The sequence below is a fragment of the Coturnix japonica genome, chromosome 11, assembly GCF_001577835.2.
Source record: "Coturnix japonica isolate 7356 chromosome 11, Coturnix japonica 2.1, whole genome shotgun sequence".
In the NCBI taxonomy this organism is placed as follows: Eukaryota; Metazoa; Chordata; class Aves; order Galliformes; family Phasianidae; genus Coturnix; species Coturnix japonica.
This window is the reverse complement of record NC_029526.1, coordinates 16,311,912-16,334,764: the sequence shown is the minus strand read 5'-3', so window position 1 is coordinate 16,334,764 and position 22,853 is coordinate 16,311,912. Positions and strand designations below refer to the sequence as shown.

Genomic DNA, 22,853 nt, shown 5'->3' with positions numbered 1-22,853 from the left:
CCCTATTATCACATGGTGGCCAGCCTTCCCTATCCTCCCATCTCGGCCTTATCGCCCGCTTCCATCGACTCGAGGGGGAAAGAGGAAAGAAAAAAAAAGAAGAGAGAGAGAGAAAAGAAAGAAAAGGCGACGAAGAGAAAGGAAAACGCAGCCGGAGGAGCCCGACAGCACAAACTTCCAACAGTTGGGGGAATTTCTCATAACACACAGCGACAAACGGCAAGTCCCGATCCTACATCCCACGGACCCACGCGGGACAGCGGCCGAACGGCCCCACGGGGATCCCGGCTTCCCCCCCCCCTCCACCCCCATCAGGGACACACGGCAGCGTGGGATGCCCCGTGGAGGTCGGGGGAACCCCACGCGGAACCGAGAGCCCCGTGGGCGGCTCCGGCGGGTGGGAACGATACGATCGGCATTGTAGGGCCGTCCCGACAGAGCGATGGTATCTATGGGGCCGGGACTCGCGGAGCGGAATATATGCGGCGCTTATCGAGGGCAGCATCGGGAGCGGAGCCGAGGGGAGGGAGGTGGGCAGCGTGGAGGGGAATGGAGGGGGGGGTGAGGGGGGGGGTAGAGGCGGAGTGTAAAAGGGTAATAAGAAATAATTAAAAGAAACGGTGCGGAATAATCGCGAATTATTAAAAAGAAATAATAAAAACGAGGAAAGAAAAAATTAAAAATACAAAAAATAAAAAACACACGAATAATAAAATCAAGCCATTAAAGAAGGAATAAAATCATTAAAAACAGGCATAAATAAGGAAAAATAAGGAAAAACAAGGGGGGGGGGGGGGGGGGGCGGGACTTACGTTTGATCTGCCGGGGGTTGCTCTGTTTCCTCCTGGACATCGCCTCGGCTCGGGGCGAGCCTGGCGGCTGGGCTGGCGGCAGGTGGGTGGGCGGCGGGCGGGCTCCGGGCTGTTCTCATGCCGCCCGCCCCCACCCCCCAACCACACACCCACCACCCCAACCCCGAGCTGCGGGCGGGGCCGGGGCCGTGAACGGCGGAGCCGGAGCCGCAGCCGCAGCCGCCGCCGCGGATTTTCTCAATGGGGCGCCGGGAGGCTCAACACGCGCGGAACGTTCCCACGGGGCGTGGATTCATTCACCGTGGCCGCCCATAGGCAGCCGCCCCCCGCTAAGCCGCGCCCACCGGATGGCGTAGTGCTGCGCGGCGTGGGAGGGGCCAAGTGCGTGTGGTGAGGGGGGGGGGGTCGGGTTTCGGTGCGATCCATTGGGGTTCTTAACTCGTCCTGTGCCCTCCTGCGAGTCATTATCCAACATTGGGGTCTCCAAGCGCCGCCCTGCTTCCACCGATCCCGATTTGGGGTCTCCAGTGTCCCGCTATTAGACCTCGAATGGTTTGGGGGTGACAAAGTGGGTCTTCGGTTCTGCCTTGGGGTCCTAGATTCCTCCAGGCCCCCGCAGAGAGGATGAATGAGGGGAGCCCCTGTGTCTTTGCACACACAGCCCCCATAGAGGGGATGTACTGAATGGGGGGACACACACAGCCCCCATAGAGGGGATGTACTGAATGGGGGGGACACACACAGCCCCCATAGAGGGGATGTACTGAATTGGGGGGACACACACAGCCCCCATAGAGGGGATGTACTGAATTGGGGGGACACACACAGCCCCCATAGAGGGGATGTACTGAATGGGGAGCCCCTGTGCTCTTGCACACACAGCCCCCATAGAGGGGATGTACTGAATGCGGAGCCCTCCTGTCCTTGCACACACAGCCCCCACAGAGGGGATGTACTGAATGGGGAGCCCTTGTCCCCCTGTGCCTTTGCACACAGGGACATCTGGGGGCATCTGCTCTGCAGGGTGATATCCCTCCTGCCCACTCCATCTGAAATTCAGTGTTCCTGCAGTGCCTCATTCTGCTCTTCCAACCCCATCCCAGGATAGAGACTCCCCAAAATCCCACCAAGGTCCATAGGGCAGTGGGAACAAGCCAGGGCACAATGGGGATAGATGATGGCACCTCTGTACCAGCCTTAATACAGGCTGGTTTGGGGCCAAGCAGGGGCAAAAGAGGGTTTATTCCATCGTGGCTCCATAACCAGCCTATTTCTGCTGTCAAAAATAACCTATGCCAGCAAAACCCAGCCCTTGGAAACTGCAGGACCCCATAATGGGATGGCACGGCCATGGCACACTGTGGCCATGTCCTCCCCCATCTCTCCTCCAGTGCTTTGTGTGCATTTCTTCTTTCTTTTTTTTTTTTTTCCCTTCTTTTTTTTTTTTTTCTTTCCTCACTATCTATTAGGTTTTTTTTTCCTCCTCCTTTTTTAAAGGGTTTTTAATTAACTTCCTGTTTCAATGGTGGGATAATGAGTTTTAAGCAGCACATGATTCCAGTAAAGAGGTCAAGCCGGCAATGAGGATGTCAAAAGAAATTAAGTTAGGAATTAAGAAGAGTTCCAGGGGTAAAAATGGAACCATTGAGGGTGGAGATGCTGTGGAGCTCCCTGCCCTGTTCTCCATCCAGCCCCTAAACGTCCCACACCATTTTTCACCTCATTTGGCCCCGAACTGCATCTTTCCTGGAGGCCATCAAAGCACCGGGCACGTGGCTCTATCTGGTGCCCTTTAATTCTCTGCTACAGCTCACATATGTCTATGTATGGCCCCAAGGGCTGCCTGCCCCCTGCCCTATGGGGTTGGCAGGGAATGGGGCTTGGAGGCCACCCGTGAGGGTCCAAGTGGGATTTTGGGGTCAGGGTGATGGGATACCAATGGCACAAACCCACAGCATCTTCCATCCTCCCTGGGAGGCAGCAGGAAGCCTTTAATTAAACACAGTGTGAATGCATGTGTGGACCTGGAGAGGCTGTAGCCCAAATTTCCTCCCCTGGAGGGCAATCCTGGCTGGGAGACACTGATTTCTCCTGGCTCTTTGTACGATGGCAATCAGCACAGTGTCCCACAGAGCTCCCTGGGGACAGACCCCCATGTGTGGTGCCCTGGACCCCTCCCAGGCTGTGTGTGGCTGCACCTTACCCTGCAAGAATCCCCCAAAGCTGGGAGGAGCACACAGCACTGAGGGGGGATTGGAGATAACAGGTTGCAGACCTTCCCTTTGCTCATTCCTTGCCATTGTCCTTTTAATTCGCTTATTATCACCCACCCAAACCCTACAAGATCTCCCCTTCTTTCCCCCGCTCCAGGCCTCAGAATTTGCAGTTGCTTTATATCAGATCTGTTGGTGCAGGAGCACCCCCTGTCATGCTGTGTCCCACCCCATCGCAAGGTGTGGGGACACCTCCTTGTGGGTATGGGTGCCAGCAGCTGCCCCTCCTCTTGGATCTTTTCTCCCCCCCCCTCCCTCCTTCCCCATCCCGTTGTGTTTGCAGAGTGATTGTTATAGGGTAACAGAATAAATAGCATGTTTTTTCCCGAGGAGTGAATTACATGCCTGCAGAGCAGAGATAATGCACAAGCAGCCGTTTCCCCCATTGTGAGCGAGGTGACATCTTTTTATGGAGCTGTGTACATTTGTATTAGTGCCAATTAATCTGGGGTGATATTATTAGAGAGGATGCGTCGGCGGAGGAATGTAAATGGAAATGGGTGCTGCCTCAGCCATGTTTCATGGGGAGCGATGCTGGGAGGTGCTGGGTGTCTATGGGGACCACAGCTGTGTTGGTCAGTTGTACAGTGGGGCTCTGTAGGAATAGAATGGCTGCAAAAGTCTGGGTGTTTTTTTTTTTAGGGGGGGATCTTTTGGTCTGAAAAGGGAGGAATTGCATCCGGGGTGTCCTGCAGTGCTGGGTGCTGGGCAGGTCCTGCCACCTACCGGTGCTCACAGCCCTCCCCGGTGTCACCTGTCACTGTGGTGGCCTGGGCTTCAAAGGAACAGCGCAGGTTGCTCCTGGGTGATGGGTGATGTGTGCCCTGAATTCAAGGGATTTGGGATCAGACTGTATGGTCCCTTCCAACTCGGGATATTCTGTGATGCCTTGGTGTGTTTTCTTTCATCTTTTGCCTGCCCTGCTGTCTGCTTTGGGGATGATGCTACAGCCCTGAAATGGACTGATATCCCCCTACCTGGGGCTGGGGCAGGATCTCCTTTCCCCACCCCTCCACTGAACACCCACCCCAGCTTGAGGGTTCCCTCCCCCATTCTATGCTGGTCATTAAATCTGCACCTCAATGGAGCATTAAGTCCCCATCCTGTTTGCATTCAGATGTGCAGCTTGCACACCTGAGGCCTGGGGCGCATGAGATCCCTGGCAAGGAGGGAGCATGTGAGATGGGATTTAAATTACTGCTGTGTAAGGAACAGCCAGATTTGTCTCAGGGAACAAAAATATCTCCAGCCATTCCAACAGTGTGACAACCATGGTGGATCCCATTATCCACCAGGCGTAGTGGTGAGGCTTCAAGCACCTGCAGTGCAGGAGCTTGGGTGAGTGGCTTCAGGAAAGGCAGCTGGATCTGGGGGGCTCTGAAAGCAAATGGCAGCTGGAAGAAAGGAAACATGGGCTGGGAGGAAGAAGGCAGGAAATATCCAGATGTGATGGGGGCCTTTGTTTCAGACTGGGGCGGCTGGCAGGTCTATGCACATTGCTGCAGCATCCCAGATGTACATCACTGTGGTGGCAAGGAGCATCCCATACCATGCTGTCCCATGCAGGGCCATGCCATGCCTTCCCATCCCAACCCATCACTTCCTTCCTTGCTGGAATCATATTGTCAGGGGCCTTTGCAATCAGCCAAGTGTCTAACATGCCAGCAATGCATGGATAATGCAGCACTCAGCAAACCACAGGGCTTGGGAGCTGATGGACTGGGGGGGTTAAAGGAAGAATTCAGTGCTCCAGTGGCATCTGTAGGAACATGAACTGCTGCAGTGAGGATGTTTGGGGCTCTGGCAGTGTTTGGGGGAGCAGCTCCTGCCCAACTTCCCTGCACCTGCCTGCAGCAAACCTGTTGATCTCAGTGGGGTTTTGCCATGGTGTGAAGCTGGAGGTGCGGGAGAGCTGCAGCAGCAAAGCAGAGTGAAATACTCCTCTCCCCAGTAGCGCTGCATCCCCTGTGAAATATAGGAGCGAGAAAACATAAAAGTCCCATTTCCAACTCCATAATATTTCCTGCCAAAACAAAGTAAAATGTGCTGCTTTAAATTTTCTGCAAAATTCTTTTGAGGTTATTTTTTCCCCTAAATTAAGCCATACTAATTATTTTCTGCCTCTTTATCTCCACTCTGCAACACACCAGGAGGGTGCGGGCGGTGAGCATTTTAAGCCTCCATAAACAAAAGAGTAGTTTGGAAAATAATTCTATCAATTAATCAAATTAATCCTGCAGTTTTAGTTACAAGCCCCAAGTGGCAAGGATTCCAGCCTGCGGTTATGAGCTATCTCTCATTGACAGCGTTTAAATGTTATGATTGCAACAGTAATTAAAGAACGTAATACGCCCGGCTTTGTGTCAGCCTCCACCACCTCCGGATCTCAGCGCTGTGTGGCAGAGGTCATCCCGAGGACAATTTGGGGTTGACCAAATGGGGCAGCTTTCCCCACCTGGATCTGATCCCTGCAGTACTGCGTCACCGCCAATGGGTGAGTGGAGTCTGTGTCCATTGAGGTGCTCCAAAGCTGTGGAGATGTGGCACATGGGGGACATGGTGTGTGGGCATGGTGGGATGGATGGGGGTTGGACTTGGTGAGCACAGAGGTCTTCTCCAACCTTAGCGACTCCATGCCTTCTATGAAAGGCAAGGGGAATATGGAAAGTACTGGAGGTGTCTTGCAGATGCCACTTGGGTGTCCCCATGGTAGGGACCATTACACTGAGCATGCATCTGCAGAAGAGCTTCAAAATACAAAATGCAGCCAAGAGTCCAGCTGCAGATGGGTTGGAAAATGCAGGAGCTGTGCAAATTATTGCAGTGTGATGGAGGGGGCACTGAGTCCTTCTGCAGCTGCTTTGCATGGGACAACATGAAAGACAGAACATCAGCCTCTGAAACCGGTCGTGCTGTGGTTGGGTTTGGAATGGGGCTGAATGGGGCCGAGAGTGGAGTGAGAAAGAGCCCACAAACGTTACACAGACAGGGAGTTTCTGTGAAAATATTGGAATATATTTGAAAAGATTAATCACGTATGATTTTACAGTACCACCCCATATTTTCATCTCATACTTTATTTAACAATATTAAAGAGGCACTTTAAAAGCACACATACGACATCATAAAATGGCGTTTCCTGCTCTTTCTCTGCTTCTCTGACAAAATATCAAAATAAAAACTTTTTTTTTTTTTGACATAACACATTGCACCCAAGGTAAATTACCTACAATATTTTTATACAATACAAAGGATTGTAAAGATACATATTAACAGAATAAAGCCTCTTTTTTTTTTTTTCTCTCTTTTTTTCTTCTTTTTAAATCTGAAACAAAACAAAACAAAATTGCAGGACAGACGCAAAGTACTCTTGACTGTTCATATCACATCAGTGCATTACTTCACCTCCTTGACTTGGGAGTGCTTCAATAGTATTTAGTTATCTTTCATGTCCTCGTTTGCACCTGAGATTTCTTTCTGGTTCGAAAGTTCGGCTGTGTAACGTGCTCGTTGGGCGTGACATAACCTTCGTGACACTACGGAGTACCAGCATACAGGATTGTCCCTCACGTTTGGTTTTCCTGCCTTGTTTTCTCTTCCAGGTAACGGCTGCTTCCTAACGGGTTTCCCCTTTTATTTCTCAATCGAGGAAGTCTGTATTCACATTACAAAAGAAGAATAGCACCAGTAACTGCATAGTAAAAGCGGATACCTATAGAGCCACTAACTCAATACAGTAAGATGGGGTAGAAGTAATACCGTTGAGGGCACTCGGGTTGTACCGTTGCGGTGCGGTAAATTGGCACAGTTTCGTCATTGCGCAAAAAAAAAATAAACAACCCCACGTGAACAACAAATAATAATAAAAATCTCCGAGCCTTCCCCTCTCCCACCCCCCCAAAAATAAACCACCACCCCTAAAAACCAAGAGTTTGTCACAAGTGTCAAGGTGCAGTGTGCCGGCAGCTCTCCTCTGCGCGCATCGTCTAACAGTGGTCAAAGAGCGGCAGCGACGGCGGCAGTGCTCGGACAGCCGCGGCGTCTTTGGGGTTCTCCTGACGATGTAGAAACCAATTCCCAGGGATGGCTGTCAGAATATGGGATGCTTGAAGCTTAATTTAATTATTTTAACTGTATCAGCTCTTAGGCTGGCTCCCAATTAAATGAATCGTACGGGATTATTTGTGCAAAATCTTCACCAAAAAAAAAAAATTATATATATATATATATATAAAAATTTAAAAAAAAAATTTGCTTTCTACAGTGTACTGCACCTCATGAATAAGACGTCTACGGAATGAAGTTCATCTCTTCAAGTACTTTGTACAAAGATAACACAGACACAGTCTCAAAAGGGTCTGAGATTTGCAAGTATCCTTATAACCTCAGCACTTCTGCAATAAAGCAATTGCTCTTCACCATTCAGTCTGCCCAAAGCGATTACAATTTCAGTTCATGAAAATCATCAGCAACATCAAAGTTCTAGCATTTGCATGATAAATCAGGTGAATTAAAGTAGATTAGTAGACACAAAGCAAACTATTTCACAGAGGCTGCAGTGCAAGTTCATTTAAGCTAGACAGAAAAATCATGCTACACAAACGAATTTAATGCTTTGATAATTTTTCCCTTGCAAACCCCATGAAAGCAGCTGCGGATCACCATAAGTCACTTCCATAAATTACTCTGAAGTATCTCTTCTTAAAGGAATCTTAAAGCTGGTTAATTTTTGCCCGAAGAGCTGGCTGAGCAGGTTGTTCTGGGACTCGGCAGTGCGGTAGCTGGCTGGCCCGGTGGGCCTGGTGCCACGTGCGGGCCGTGGGCCGTGCAGTGAGCTGCATGGGGTCTGCACTGCACCTTTGGCCAACACTTGCTGGAGGCTCTTCCCCAGAATGGCCTTCCTCCGCCGCACATCCCCATTGGCGTGACGCATCTCCCCCTTCTTCTGGCTACAAGCATCCTGCACTGCTTTCTTCAGCTGGGAGCCTGCCCTGGGTCTGGGCAGCAGCTTGTTGCAGTGGGTGTCCCTCCGCCCCGGGGACAAGGCTGGGCCTTCGCCATTGCTCCAGTCATTGCATTTGAGCTCACCAGAGCCCTCGCTCCTGGACAGACCTGGTGTCCGCATTTTCTTCTTCTTGCCGTCTCCCTCCATGTTCTCCCGGGAGCCAGCACTGCCCCGGTGGCTGAGGGATTTGTGCTCTTTCCTTCTCTTGGGGTGAAGCTTGGCTGTGTTGTTGGCTGCCTCGCCTCGGGCTTGGTGGCCTGTGGACCTGCTGGGGTTGCCACCATGGTCCTTGGGGCTCGTGCTGCTGTCCTTGATGCTGGCCTCGGGCATGGGTTTGTCCTTCACCACACCACCCTGCTGGCCCTCCTCAGGAGCAGCCTCCCCACCCATGGTCTTCTTCTGCGGGGCCGAATCTCTGGCAGCTCTGTTCAGTGCAGGTGATGCCGTCTTGTCCTTCAGGGGCAGGGGGTGATGAGCAGACCCTGGAGAAGTGGCTTTGGGCGCTCCTTCCCAAGAGGAGGCCTCACTGGGGCTGCCCCACAGCATCCTGTGGGTCTCCTTGGCTGGCAGAGCTTCTGCCCGTGGGGAAGGAAGCTCTGAGACCTTCTTGGAAAGCTGGAGAAATGGGATCCCATCCATGGCATCGGTGGCTGCATTGGGATTTTCCAAAAGTCCTGCTACATATTCGTCTCTGTTGCCTATGCTTGTTCTTTTAGGAGTACCGTCATAGACACATTTCTCAGTGAGGTGTGGAGGAGACAGCTTTTGGCCTGTGGCTTGGTTGCAAGCTAACCCGGCAAGGTCAATGCCAAACTCAGGTGAGTCCAAGAAAGGAAGTGGCTTCCCATCGAAAGCTTCTTTCTCCAGCTCCGCAATGGACAGGGCAGCGATATGACCAAGTTCTGGGCCACTTGTTGCAGCCTGTGGCAAAGATGGGGAGAGACATGGGGGTGGAGGCAAGGTGTCAAACTGAGATTTCTCCATCTCTACCAGCAGGTCACAGAATTCACCCACCAGCTCTTCTGTTTTCACCAAGGTCTGGGGCAAAGGCACCAACGGGTCCCTGGAGGCTGTAGAGAAGGAGGCGGGAGGAGGCTGCAAGTTGGGGCCAGCTGGAGACTCCACCAACTGCAGGTCACCAGTGTGGTTGAGATGAGTGGGTGAGCTGCCATGGTGAGCAACCTTCCTCCTCTTGCTCGGTGGCACGGCCTCCCGAAGAGAACTATCCTCCCTGCCCTTCTCTCTGCCCTCTCTGAAGGCAGTGCTGGGCCTCATGACCCCTCTGAATTTAAAAGTCTTGTTGCTTCCCACTAGGTGCTTCTCCATGTGTCGGTCATACTGCTCCTTCTTAGAGAAGGTGTAGTTGCACATGCTGCATATGAAGGACTTCTTGATAACATGCATGACATCTGCACAGAGCTCGCAGGCATACAGCGTGGTGTGCTTGATCTCCTGCTCCTCCACAATCCCGTGCTCCTGGCCGAGGTGGTTTCGAAGCTCTTTGGTCTCCTGGTAGAACATGGGGCACTTGTGGCACAAGTAAATCTTCTGCAAACTGTGCACCACCAAATGCCGCTGGAGTTTGAATGGTTTGGGAAACTGCTTGCCACAGTGATGGCAGTCCCTGGAAGGATCCTTGCAGTCTGGGTGCATGGGGACAGACTTCAGAGTGCCTTCACTTTTTGACGTACGCTCTGGAGAAGGGCTGGCAGATGCTTTGGAGGAGCTGGGAGCAGTTGCTTTCACTTTGATGCTGCTTTCTGAGGGTTCTTTCATTGTCCTGGCCTCCTGCTCTAGGGATAGCTCCCTGGGGCTCCTGCTCTCTCTGCTCACTGCATGCTTGCAGCTGGAGTCAGCATGCCGGGATGACCTGCTGGGTTTCCGACACATGATGGTGTTGAGGAATTGGGTGACAGCATCATTGTCCTCACTGAAGCAAGACGGCAGGCCCATCACGGACTTCTGCGCTTGCCCCTTGCGAGCAAACTGTGTGGCATGTTCCCGGAGATGCTCGTTGTACATCCAGACATCAGAAATCTCCTTCAGGCACATCCCACAAGCCCATAGGCCTGCCTTATTCTTGGCATGCTTCTCCTTCAGGTGGTCTCTCAGCTGTTCCCGGGAGCTGAACTTGCGCTGGACGCACATGTAGCAGGTGGGCGGTGGGGATGGGTTGTGGGTTAGCTTGTGGAAGTCCAGCTCTCCTAGCGTCAGGAACCACTGGAAGCAGACCTTGCATTTGTACTGCTTGTCTTTGGCCTTGATGGTGATGTCACCACGGTTTTTGCTCAGCTTCCCATCTTCTAGCTTACTCCTGCTATGCTTGCTGTGCTGGCCCGGCTTTGGCTTGAGACTCACGGTGCTGCTGTCCCCAGAAGGATCTTCACAAGGGCTGAAGAAACACACATCTCTCATTTTAAACTTTGCATTCAGCCTCTCAATGTCAATTGTGTGAAATTCAGGAGAGCCTGAATCTTCAGACACCCTGACACTGCAGGGTTCCTCCACTAGGTCAGGTGGTTCGGAGCTCATTTCTCCAAGTGAGTGCTCACTCTCAAGGCCTATTGGGGCCTCAAACATCTCAGCAGACAGGCTTTCGCCCTCCTTCTCTAGACTGCCCCAGATGTTCATGCTGCTGACATTGTCCATTTGGCTGTTTTCGCACAAGAAGGTTAGCATGTTGTCCTCCAAGTCAATGACCTCCTTCTCTCGGTCAATCTTCTCCCCGTCTGACCTCAACACAACACTTTTAGATCCACTAGGAACATCTTCTCCACTCTTTGCCTTGTTGCCGTGACACATGTTGAGTGTTAAGGCATCGTCAATGGAGATGGTCTCGTATTCACAAGGGTCCTCCCTGGTGACACAGAAGGAGCTGGTGTTGCTGAGGTTGGATGCTACTTGGATGGTGAAGAGGTCGATGGCACCTGCTGGCTGAAGGTTTGCCTCACTGATGGGCTTGGGTTTCTTGCTGCGCTTCCCATAGACCCGAGTGCATTTCCTCCGGATGAACTGGTCATCCCTGGGGAACAGCTGGGAGAATGTGGAGTCTTCATCCAGTGAGTGCTCCCTGCTTGGTGGAAGCTCTGCCTTCACCCAGTGCTTCGGCTCTGCAGAGGTGGGGCTGGCTGCTGGCATGGGCTGCAGGGCATTGTGTGTGGGGGACATCTGGGAGCCTTCCAGATCATACGTCTCCAGCAGTGGGACCCCATGGGAAGGAGATGGAGGACTCTGTGGAGCAGTACTCCAGTTCCCGTTGCTTGTGTCTCCCAAACCGTCTTGTGTCTCAGTGTCCATCTTTTCCCTGCAGTTGACATTGTGATGCTGCTCTTTGCCTACTTTGCCCAATCCCTCCCCGACTTGCTTTGCCAACCCACTAACCCACATTTTACAAGCCTGCGTGCTACTTTCTACTTGATCTGGATCTTCCATCTCCTCAGGACAGGCAGCTGTGCTTGTTGTTGGTTCCCTGCTGGCCATCTCCTTTGAAGATGCTGTCCCATCACCTGGGTCTTCTGCGAGCTCAGCTGCACACGGAGATTGTTTTGTGTTCTGAGGGTGCTGAGATGAGTTGGGCCTGTTTTGTTCCTCTGTAGAGATGCAGCCACCAGGCTCATGCAAACCCTCCATGACACCGGGCAGGCTGGAGCTGAAGAGAGCAGGGGAAGGACCCAAATTCTCCTCCAGCTCACATGGACCATCAGGCTTGTGTCTGCTGGCATACGCCTTTGCTTTCCTTCGTCTCACTTTCCTGTTCAGCTTCTTCTCTGAATTGCCGTTTATCCCTTCAAAGTCTCTGCTTTGTCTCCTTCTGCCCTTTTCCCCCTTCCTGCCCTGCGTTCCCGGGTCCAGCTTCCCAGCTGACACCTCCCCTGCTTCCCTTGCCTCCATGCACTGCCCCTTTGCCTCCATCTCTTGGTGCAGAAAATGTGTGTGGTGCAACTCCTGGGACACTTCCAGTGATCTCACGCTGAGGTCGCTCAGCACTCTGCTGACCACCTCCTGCATCTGCGTGCTGGGCTCTTCCTCCACTCCGGTGCATATTTTCTTGGGGACTTGCTCAACCACATCAGTTGGCATCTGGGAACTGCAGGTTTTCTCTTTAACCATCTTCAGGCTCTTCCTGGGGACTTTCTGGGCTGCTGCTTTTGATGTCTGGTCTGCAGGGATCAGGGCAGACCTGAGAGCTTTGTTGGGCTGCAGCACGCTGCTGTTCCTCACATGGTGCTTGACAGCTTTGTGCCTGGTCAGGCCAGGCTTGGAGCGAAAAGAGGCTGAGCAGATGTCACAGGTGACCTGGAGTACGCTGGGCTTCTTTTCTTTATGGGGTTCATGCTGGGAAAGGTTTGGAGTACTGGGACATGTGTTGTTCTCTCCTTGGACTGGATTATTCAGTGAGGAACCTGTGGCTTCTCTGCTATCCTCAGCCCTGTGGCTCTTGGGGTTCTCACCTTTAAAACTCTTTTCCCCATTCTCTGTGATTTTGGAGAGATCACCAGTTTCCACCTCTGCTGTGTCTGAGTGGTGGTCATTGAGCTCCGTGGGACCAAGATCTCCAGTCCTTTTAAGACCTCTACAGACAGCAGTTGGCACCTGAAGAGCAACAAAACCACTGGACAGAGTCTCTGCGTCATTCTGGCACTTACTGCCATCACTGGAGCAGTTCTCAAGCTTTTTCTCTAGATTCAGGTTTACCTCTCTGTCTGCGATCAGCAGCAGATCTGTCACGGACTGGGTGGGGTAGTTTGTAGTTTCTGGAGGTACAGAGTTAATGACTGTATCTGGGATGGCACACACTTGGTTTTGTTTAGAAGGAGAGCCTGGCAGCACATCACCAGCGCTTTCAGGTCCTTCTTTCCCAACACCTCGAGGTGGTGAGCAAGGAGCAGAGCACAGCTCACAAGGACCCTCCATCCCCCAAGCGTTCTTCTCTTCTAAGAGCTGACTGCCAAAGGTGGGTGACACTTCTCCATCAGTCCCACTGCTCTGCACGTACTTAGGGTGGGAAGAACTCATCAGCGAGGGCTGGCTGGCCAGAGCTTCATCTGCATCACAACAGCTGAAGGGTTTTTTCTTGCTGTTCCCATCTCTGGGGAGGTTTGCATTTACTGTGCATGTTTCTGGGTCCTGCAGCAAGGTGGAACGTACCTGGAGCTCACTGGAGGGACTGAGCGTGTCAGTGGGGCTGTTGGGAACACTGCCTGCTCCCATGTGCTTGCTTTGCACAGATCCTGACACCTGCACATCAGTGTCAGCTCTTTCACACCACACTCCACATTCAGCCTCATTTGTCCCCAGCATCTCCACTGCCATGCTGTCCTGCATTTCTTTTTCTGGCACATTATGGCTTAAATGGGATTGCTCATGTTTTGTAAATGCCAAGGTTGCTTTGTTTTTATCTGGCTCCTGCTCTTTTATGAGCTGATCAGCTTTCTTTCCTTGCCCTGGCAGCAGGGTCACCGCTGTGCTTTTGAGTGCTGAGAGGTCATTGTGCTCTGGGGAAGCTCCATCTGCACGGATATTAATGTCGTTCAGCTCTGTGTGCTCATTTGCTAAGTGCTGCAGATCTGCTACGTTATTTTGCAGCTTGGGGTCAGCAAATGTAGATAGTTTTGCACTGTAAGAGCCCGTTGCATTGAACGACTCCAGCTGCTTGCGTGCACCAGGGAACAGTGCAGCATCTTCAGCAGGGGCAGCAATGCTCTCTGTGTTACCCTCCACGGGGCCATCCCCTTCCCCTGGGGCAGGGCGATACGTCTGATTTTCCCCATCATTGCTCTCCTCTTTCTGCTCTTGCTGGCCCTTGCTGGAGGCAGTGGGGTGGCCGGGAGCCAGCAGCACAGGGAAGCATGGCAGCAGCAGCTCCTCCTCATTGCTCTTCACTGTCCGCGCCACAAAGAGCTGGAGCTGCTGCAGCGGGTTGGCGTCCTGGGGGTTCTTTGGAGTGCTCTGCTTGGGCAGGCTCAGCATGTCGAGCAGCCGTGCTGTATGCTTGCTGTCTCTGTCTCCGTGCCTGGGGGTCAGGAGGGCTGTGGGGCTTTTCCTCTCCTCCTCTTCTTCCAGCAATGCAGACCCACTGCTGTCCCCATTGAAATCCACAGCACTCTTCACCATTTTGGGTGCCTCAGACTTTCCGAAGGGCCTTTCTTCTGCATCTGGGGCATCTTTGATGTGAGGTGAGAAGACAAGATCTGCAGCTGTGTCTGGATCTGCTTGAAAGCCCTGTTCAGTGTTATGGCGTGGAAGACAAGCACTGAACTTCTCCAGCTCTGCAGTGAGCTCCCTTGTTTTCCCTGGTGTGGGGAAGCTCTCAGCATCACCTGTGTGAGCCAGGGGTGGCAGGTTGTCCTCGCCAGCTTTGGTTACCTCCTGTGTCTCAGGGAACACGGTGTTGGTGGAAGCAGGAGGGCTTTTTGCAATGGGGTCTGCAGGGTAGACGGGCACCTCATTTGTGTCAGATGTGCATGACTCGGGTCGACGTTTGGAGGAAGACTCATTTTCCATCTTTCTGGTGTCACTTCCCTCAGTGTCCTCAGCTCCCTGCAGCTGCTCCCCGCTCTTGATGGGACAAAACCCATCTGCAGGGGCTGCTGTACACATCCCGGCATCCATCGAGACAAAACCCGCAGGTCCATGCCAGGGCTCCCTGCCTCCCTCATAGCTTCCATGTGTGACTGCTGGCTTCTCGCCCCCCAGTCTGTCCCCAGTGGTGAGGAGGTTTGAGCTGCCCAGGTCATCTGTCACAAAGAGCCCCTTCTGGTGACCCATCCCTGGCTCAGGTAGGGATGGGAAGGGCTCAGCTGATCCCCGTGGGGCTGCAGCAGTGTGATGCTCGCCTTTCTGCAGGGTGGTTGGCACCTCACTGCTCAGCTTGCTGGTTTGCAGCTGACTCTCCAGCTCCGTCACTAAGCGCTTGATCTCCAGCTCATCATCTGATATGTTGTTCATGAAAGTCACATTGTAATCCGTTATCCTGTCTGGCAGAGGCAGATGGCTGGCGGGAATGGGTCCCTCCTCAGGGAATTTCTTGGTGAGTGGCTTGTCCACTGACAAGCCATGGAAGGGAGCCATGTCTTCGGGCAGCATTGGAGCCACCTCCTCCATGAGGGACCAGTCCTTCTCTGGCATGAATGCTGAGTATGGCTGCTCAAAGGGCAGCGGCTTGCTGGGGTCACCTCCAGGGCAAGCAAACGCTGTCACATAGCTGTCCTTGCTCGCAGGCACCGTCTCATACAGCGGTGAATCAAACTCAGCCACTGGCAGCTCTCCAAAAATGGAAGAGGAATCGAAGCTGAGAGGGGAGGAGGCCTTAGTCTGCGGGGTCCCTGTGGTGTAGGGGGAGACATTGCCATGCTTCTGCTCGAAGGAACCAGCATTGATGTCCTCTTGGCATAAATACACATCTTCCATGTGTGAGGGTGCCAAGGGCGGTGGCTTTGAGAAGAGATTGGCATTGTAGCGAGCAGGAAGGCCTTTGGGATCAAAAAAAGTGTTGTCGCTGCTGACGTATGGATCAGGCTCTTTGGCCAGCATCATTTCCACAGCATTGTCACTGACTGGGGCGGCCGGCACGGCGTAGCCCTTCCCACTGTCACTGAGCCTAGGGGCCTCTCCAGCTGAGTAGGTGGCACTGGAGCTGGATCCATCCCCATCATGGGCTGGAGACATCAGCTCCTCTGCGTGGTATTTGAGTGCATCACCTGTGTACGGGGCAAAGTGTTGACTCTGGATGTCCACCTCTGACCTGGGTGAGCCCTGAGCCTCCAAGGCAGGCTCACTTGTAGGGTTTGCTGCTCCTTCAGGCTCTTCTGCCTCCTCCTTATGGGACAGACTGATGGGGCTCCTGCCCAAGGTGGATGTGCTTGGCAGCTGGTCCTCCTGGGTCTGTGGCAGTGGCTCCTCCTCTGCATCTCCTGCAGCGGCAGCATCTGCTTTGTTACTTAGATGTGATCTGGAGCCTGCCACCAAAGGCTTTGCTGAGCCAACCCGCCTGCTCCCTCGGGAAAAGTCCTCCTTGCTTTTCTGGCTTGTCTTTGGGCTCCTGTCCTCAGGATGGCTGAGTACAGCTGGTGGTGTCAGTGCCAGGCTACCTGAGCACCTTGTCCCCTTCATGCCTGCCTTCTTGCTTTCTGGCTCACTGGGACCAGCCTTGGTGCAAGCACTGCTGCTGGGATTGCTGCCCATGGACGACTGGCTGCTGTGCCTGCAGGCTCTGCCAGCACTGTCCCCTTTCTTGGTGGTCTCTGGACTGGAGATCCTGCTGTGCTCCGATGCCTCCCTTTTCCGTCGGTTTCTTCTCCGGCTGTAGCTCCAGGCTGGATCTTTCTCTTTGGCTCGCTCACCTCTCCTGGGACATTTCTTACTGAAGCCATATTTGGCTCTTCCCATAAATGCTGCTCCCCTCTTTCTCCTCCCACGGAGTTTGCTGCATGCTGCTCCTTCCTCCTCCGAATCGGAGATGTACTCATATTCCTGGAACCGGCCCTCCTGGGTGCCCGGTGCAGGCCTCCCAGCGAGCGTGGGCAGCTTGCTGCTCTTTGTGTGCAGCTGGTGGAGCTTGTTCTTCTGCTGCACGATCTTGTGGATGAGCTCCTTGCTCCATGTCCCGCTGCGGGCCTTCCTCTTCTTCACCTCCTTCATGGAGAACCGAGGTGGCTTGGGGCTCTTGGTGGAAGCACCCTGAGGCTCCTGGTTGAGTTTCTTGGGCTGCTTTTGGCTGGAGGCTGGCCTGGAAGATGCTGGTGGAATGCTGTTCTTCCTGCCTACCCTTGGCCTGGCTGTCTTCTCCTCGACCACTGGTTCTGTCTGCTCAGCCTCGCAGGCTGACAGCCTCCGTGCTGGCCTCCTCCTATGAGTGTGCTGCCTTCCAGCTCTCCTCTTTGCCCTCTCTTTGCCCCATTGGCTGTCTACAGAGCAGTAACCATCCTTGGGTTGGCCCACCCCTTTCTCCTCTGTGGCTACATGATTCATTTTGCTTTCTGAGGCCAGACATTCCTTTGCTCTGTGGGACGCCATGCTGCCGGCAGCCTTCACCGCTGTTAGATCCTCATCGACGAAGACATCTATGAAGCTGCTGTCAATCTCTGGGTTGTCTGACTGGTAGCCCAGGCCATTGAGAGCTTCAGTGATCAGGCTGTCCAGCTTGGCATCATCGATGTCCAGGTCGGATGCAGTGAGCGGCAGCGAGCTGGTGGTGAGTCCATTGAAGAGACCACCCTTCAGTGCATCCTCCTTACCTTCACTCTTGCTTTCCCCATCCAAAAGAAACTCCTCACCCTTGTTCAGTGCCAACAAATGGGTCTGGGGGTCAGGAGACAATGGCATGCTGTTGGGTGGCTTGGGAGGCTCGGGGGCTCGCCGTCCCTCTTTGGCCTCAGGGTGGGATGTGCAGAACTGACGGTGCTCCAGGAAGGAGGCCAGGTTGCTGTAGTTCTGGTCGCACTGCTTGCAGGTCAGCAACACATCCAGTTGGTCCAGGCTGGCGCTGCTGAGCGAGCCGGCCAGCAGGTGATGGGATGTGTAGGGTGGTGGTGGAGGGGTGCCCCCATCCAACTCCCCCAAGCAGCTTTTGGCCACCTCCACACCTGGTTTGTGAAAGGGGCTCTCTGGGGAGCACTTCAGGAGGTTTTCATCCTTTAGGGTGTCGGCAGGGTAGTGGAAGGGCTTGGCACTGTCCTGGGGGTGGTAATGGAGAGAGGCTGGGCTCAGCACCTCAGAGGTGTGGAAGCTTTTGCTGCCCTCCTTCGGATGGCATGGGTGGTGAAAGAAGGGTGAAGGGGCAAGGGCTGTGGGCATCTGGCCATCATCAAAGCCGGCATTGAGTGGGCTGCTGGACATGGGCGAGAGTGAGGAGCAGGTGCTGCCACAGGTGGGATTGGGTATGGGGGAAGGCAGTGGGGACTCACATGGGGAGGTGACCACCAAGGCTGATGGTGGCAGGACCAGCGCTGAGCCTGATGAGCTCCTGGAGGAAGGAGGAGCAGGAAGTGGTCCTGCCTGGTTCATGCCATAGAAGTGGGCTTTGCTTCTCAAGTCACAGCTGGGAGACCCCGGATCCTTGCCACTGTCAAAAGAAAAAGCACCCACAGAGGCGGAGTCCCCATGCTGTGCCCCAAGGCTGTCTCCTGATAAGAGCTTTTTGCTGTGGTACCCCGAGGGGCTGCTTAGGGGGGGACCTTTGTGGGCTTTGCCACTGCCTGGCCACTCTGGGGTGCCAAGAGGGAAAGGGAGCTTCTGGCCAGGCATTGCTCTTGGCAGCTCCATTCTGTTGGGTGCGGGCACCGCGTGAGCGAGGTGTATCTGCTGCCAGGGCACCCTGGCATTTTTCTGCCTCTGCTGCCTCTGCTCGGGGCCAGGCTGGTGCTCAAAGGAGAACTGGCTTCCAACAGGGTTTGAATAAGGTGCTGAGTTCTGGTCCATGGGGGAAAACACCTTTGCGGCCCCTCCCCAGGCTTGCATGAGTCTGGGGTGGGTGGGCACCGGGGGAGGAATGCCAGTCTCAAAAGGCACCGATCCCGCACTGCCTGCGGGGGGACTGCAATAGGCTTTGCTCTGAAAGTGCACTTGGGAGAGATTGGGTGGCATGTTCCTTCGAAGGGGGCTGCTCTGCAGCAGCAGCCGTGGGCTGGGCACACTGTCCTTGGCTGAGGCTTGCCCCTTACCGACTGGCTTTGGCACGCTAGGTGAGTGTAAACTAGACGGAAAAACAGCTTGGTTTTCTTGGAAAGTGCTTGGGTTTTGTTCGATAGCACCAGAGGATGAGAGAGCACCACTGGGGTCAATGGGATGCTCGCTCCTGCCCTTATAGCATGGCAGTGGGCCGCGGTGTGGGGCAGGCAGTGGGGCCAGCAGCGGGGGCACACTGTACAGCCGTCCTGGGGGGCACGCACCTTCGAAGGGCCCAACACTTGGTGTCTCCTCCTGCCAATCACGGGCAGACGATGAATGGAAGCTGAATGCTCCATGAGCTGCTTGCCCAGTGGCAATGGCCACATCCAGGTATTCAGCATCGCTGCGGTACGGCTCCTTCCCCACCTCGTGCAGCAGCTGGAAGGGGAACTGGAAGGGCAAAGTGCCCAGAGAGTGGCCACCTGCTTTGCCACCCTCAGGGAAAGAGCTGGGCTTGACCCCATAGCTAGCACCTGCGAAGCTCTTCTCCGGAGAGGGCCACACGTTGCCCCCGTTCGCCTGAAACTCAAAGTAATGTAGCTGCCCATTGGTGCCGGGGCTCTTGAGGGGCACGCCGGGTTGGGGCTGCCCTTTGGGGCCGTGGGGCGGTGAGGTATAGTTGGCAGAGGTATGGCCAGCAGCTGCCTCAGGGAAGCAGCGGCCAAAGCTCAGCTCTTCCTCCTCAGGGATGCTGGGTGTGTGGAAGCGGTAAGTGCCCGCTGCAGGAGCTCGGCCAGGGTCGGGTGCCTTCGGGGGGGTCACCTTCTGCTGGGGGTAGGCGATGCCTATGGTGGGGCTGGGGCGAGTGCTGGCGATGCTGAGGCGGTAGAGCTGGTGCTGGCCCCTCTCGCCTTTCCCTGCTCGCCGGCTGCGCTCACGCGTTCGGCCTTTTCCCGGAGGGGACTGGGGGCTGCCCTTGATGCTGCCCCAACTGCTCTCACCCGCAAACTTGGGGTTGTTGTGGAGGGATTTGAAGTCGATCTTCCCCGCTTGCTGCGGCCGGATCACGGCTTCCCGCTGGCTGTGGGGCTCCTTGTCCTTGGTGGAGGTGAATGAGGATGTCCCCTCAGTGCCACTGAGCCCTCTGCCATCCTTCTCACCGCAGCCTTCAAAGCCAAAGTCCTTGTCCTGCTCTTTGGGGCCAGCCTCGCTCTTCTCACTGATGTACGCATGCTGGGTCTCTCCAGTCATGGTACCCAGGGAGGGGGCTACACAGCCCCAAGTGCCTGTCCTGCTGCTGCCTCCTGTCCGCCCGTCATGGCACGGTGCTGTGGGGCTGGTCACAGGGGCTGGCACAGGGCACTGCAGACTGCCAGACACCAACAGGGTGCTGTTGCATCCTTCAACCAGGACCTGCAGAAAGGAGGAGAAACAGCGTGGAGTGAGAAATAGCAGAACCTGCAAAGCAGGACCCCTTCCCTTTGCGCTTTGAGCAGTGAAACTCTGCATGCATCCCTAGGGTGAAACTTCTTGCGCTTCAAAGGATGCCCCGAGCAGTTCACCTTCACAAGAGCTGCTGAGCCAGGCACTTTTTCCTCCCTTGGAAGCTATTTCTGTTCACTTCTTAGCAACAAAGGCAGAAAAAGATGACAGAAGAGCTCCACCTACGGATTACCAGGGAGGGCTGACAGCAGGGCTGGGAGACATCCCAAAAGGGGCGCTGGATTTTGGGGTATGGCCAGGCAGGGCATGCAGCAAAAGGCTTCTGCAGCCCTCAGTCCCCTTTTTGCATCACTCCCCCAAACAGCACTGCATGCTGCCTGTGCCAAATGCTGCTCTGTAATGTGAGGACAAGAGGCATCCCAAAAAACAGTCTACCTAGTTAGTTCCCTAGTTAAAGTGCCCCTTTGGTGACTGCAAGCAGCAATGCTGCAGGGACCAAAGCCCCACTGCAGCCCCAAGCAGGGGAGGAGGCACTGGGGCTGCAAATAAGGCTACAAATAAGGCTCAGATGCAGCTCATTAGTGTTGTGCTGATTGCAGATCCCATGCATGGAATGAGAGACACCTCTGCGTCCCCCTGCAGTCCTTTCTGGGAGCGTGCAGGGAGGAAAAAGCAAAGCAGGAGGGACATTTTTTCACTCCCCAAAGTGAAACAAGCCCCAGCCCGATGGGGCCGACCCCTGTGGTGGTGGCTCTGCCACTGGCCAAAGCCAACACAGCAGAGCGGCACGCGGGGCTCCAGTGAGCAGACAATGCCCCCTTATGCTGTGCCGTGCTGCAATGGCACAGCTTGTTTACTGCTGTTTAACTTTGCAAAGGCTCCTGGCCAAGACAAAATAACCAAGGCCAGCGTGAGCTCCGTTATCACAGTCGTGCTCTTTCAGCCACATAAAGGGGCTATTTTTTGAGAGGAAAGGCTCAGTTGTGTGTCCCAAAAGCTGCGGCGCTGGCATGGTGAGGGCTGGGGGCTGCTGTTGTGTTAGTGCTGAGAGCCAGGAGAAACAAACACAGTGCTGGCAGCGGGAGCTGGAGGTGGCCAAGTGGGGAAAGTGGAGCTGGTGGCACACAGGAGCGTGCTGGAGAGCCGTGGGCACTGGCACGGCAATGCATGGCAGTGCTAGCAGAGCCTGGGCATGGATGGGTTGAACTCAGCCCATAGGTGGTGCTTGGGAATGAAGGATTTGCTCCCCCAAACCCCAGCTGAATGGGACAAAGCATTTCTGCAGAAGAATTCAGGGAGCCCATCTCCAATGGTGGTGCCCTGCTGCACCCTCTGGGTGCAGCCTGGGGAGCAACATGGGGCAGGGATCTGAGGCTGCTCTGTCCCAGGCAGGCACTTCTGCCAGCCATGGGGTATGCACAAGGAGGGATGGTTGCTTTAATTTAAAGCAATAATGCTTTACTGAAGGATTCATGGATCGAGCATAGACATAGCTGAATGGGAAACACAGAATAAAATGCAAATAAGACCCATTGCCTCTTATATCATTATGGAAGGGACTCTCAGCCTGCTCCTTTGCCTGGCTCTGCTGAGTCAATGTGGTCAGCCTGGTCTGCACAGTGTGGAAGTGCCACACAGGGTACTGAAACCCCTCTGCAGGACCCTGCTGCAGCTCCAGCCCTGCATAGGGTCAGGGATGGGGAGGACGATCTGCAGCCCTGCGGGGGAGTGGAGGACACAGCTCTCGGGGCCTCGCAGCCCAGAGTTCGGCGTCTCCCTCTCCTGACCTTGGGTGAGACATTTAATCGTGGTGACTCAGCTCTCCATCTGTAAATCAGCCCCGATAAGGCTTCCCCTCGCCTATCTGCCTCGTGTATCAGCTCCTTAGATTAGTGAGGCAGGGACTGTTCTTACGAGCTGTGCGCTCTGTGCCCCGGTGTCACGAAGCCCTGATAGGGCTGGGTGGTGGGTGGGGGTCTCCTGGGGATGGGGGTCGCATTTGGGTGTCAGTGCTGGATGCTGTTATCCGGGTCAGTACCATGGCCCTTGGAGTCACTGTGGTTTCTCCAAATGCAGCTTTGAGCAGACAGGGATGGGTGTGGATGGAAAAAAATAAATACAAATCCCAGCTTGGCCACACCTTTAGGGAGGCACACGAAGAGCCCATGCCTGAAGGCAGTGGGGCTGTGTTGAGCCCTAAAAGCCCCTTATAATACTCCCCCTTCCCCAAACCCTCTGCTGGTTTCTGCCACTGAACGATAAAGATGCTTTGATTTCTGTCTGCCCTGCATGGATGGAGGGAGGCATTTAAAGGATTTCCATCCCACTTGGGCAGGTCAAGTAGCTGCCTCCGATGGTGAGGCTTTGGCTGGGGCTGTGAAAAATCCCTTCCTCTTGTGAACTGGCCCCTTCTCAAAGCAGGGACTGTTTCAGCTTTCTGTCTCTTGGGGCCAGAAAAGCATCTGGGGTGGTTGCTGAGCCTTGGCATCCCCCTGCTGAGGGGGTTTGGGGAGGGAGGGGTGGTTTGTGGCATGCTGAGCCTGTTGGGATGAGGAGCAAAGCCTGGCTCACAAAAATAGCATCAGAGCGCACTGTCAGCTGGCCGGTACCTTGGCACCCCTCCGCCACGCCGCTACTGCCGGGACTCACTTCCACCTCCCATGAAATATGAATTTCTTGGCTGCAAGGGAAAGAGAGAAGTATGTCAGGAAT

General features: G+C 54.3%; 2 protein-coding genes across 3 annotated transcripts in view; both read right to left on the bottom strand.

The window, feature by feature from the left end:
- The window catches only part of ZFPM1 (zinc finger protein, FOG family member 1), a 28,225-nt gene extending 27,205 nt beyond the window's left edge, over window positions 1–1,020 (bottom strand). For both annotated transcript variants that reach the window (XM_015874391.2, XM_015874392.2), the window contains exon 1: window positions 813–1,020. In XM_015874391.2, the coding sequence (XP_015729877.1) occupies window positions 813–852 (40 nt within the window). In that variant the 5' untranslated portion in view covers window positions 853–1,020. The remainder of the gene's footprint in view (window positions 1–812) is intronic.
- A 5,058-nt stretch (window positions 1,021–6,078) lies between these two features.
- ZNF469 (zinc finger protein 469) overlaps window positions 6,079–22,853 on the bottom strand; it is a 49,194-nt gene continuing 32,419 nt past the window's right edge. Inside the window, exons 4-5 of the mRNA XM_015874393.2 lie at window positions 22,751–22,821; window positions 6,079–20,111 (exon numbers count right to left, since the gene is read on the bottom strand). Coding sequence (XP_015729879.1) covers window positions 7,767–19,949 — 12,183 coding nt within the window. The 5' untranslated portion in view covers window positions 19,950–20,111; window positions 22,751–22,821 and the 3' untranslated portion in view covers window positions 6,079–7,766. The remainder of the gene's footprint in view (window positions 20,112–22,750; window positions 22,822–22,853) is intronic.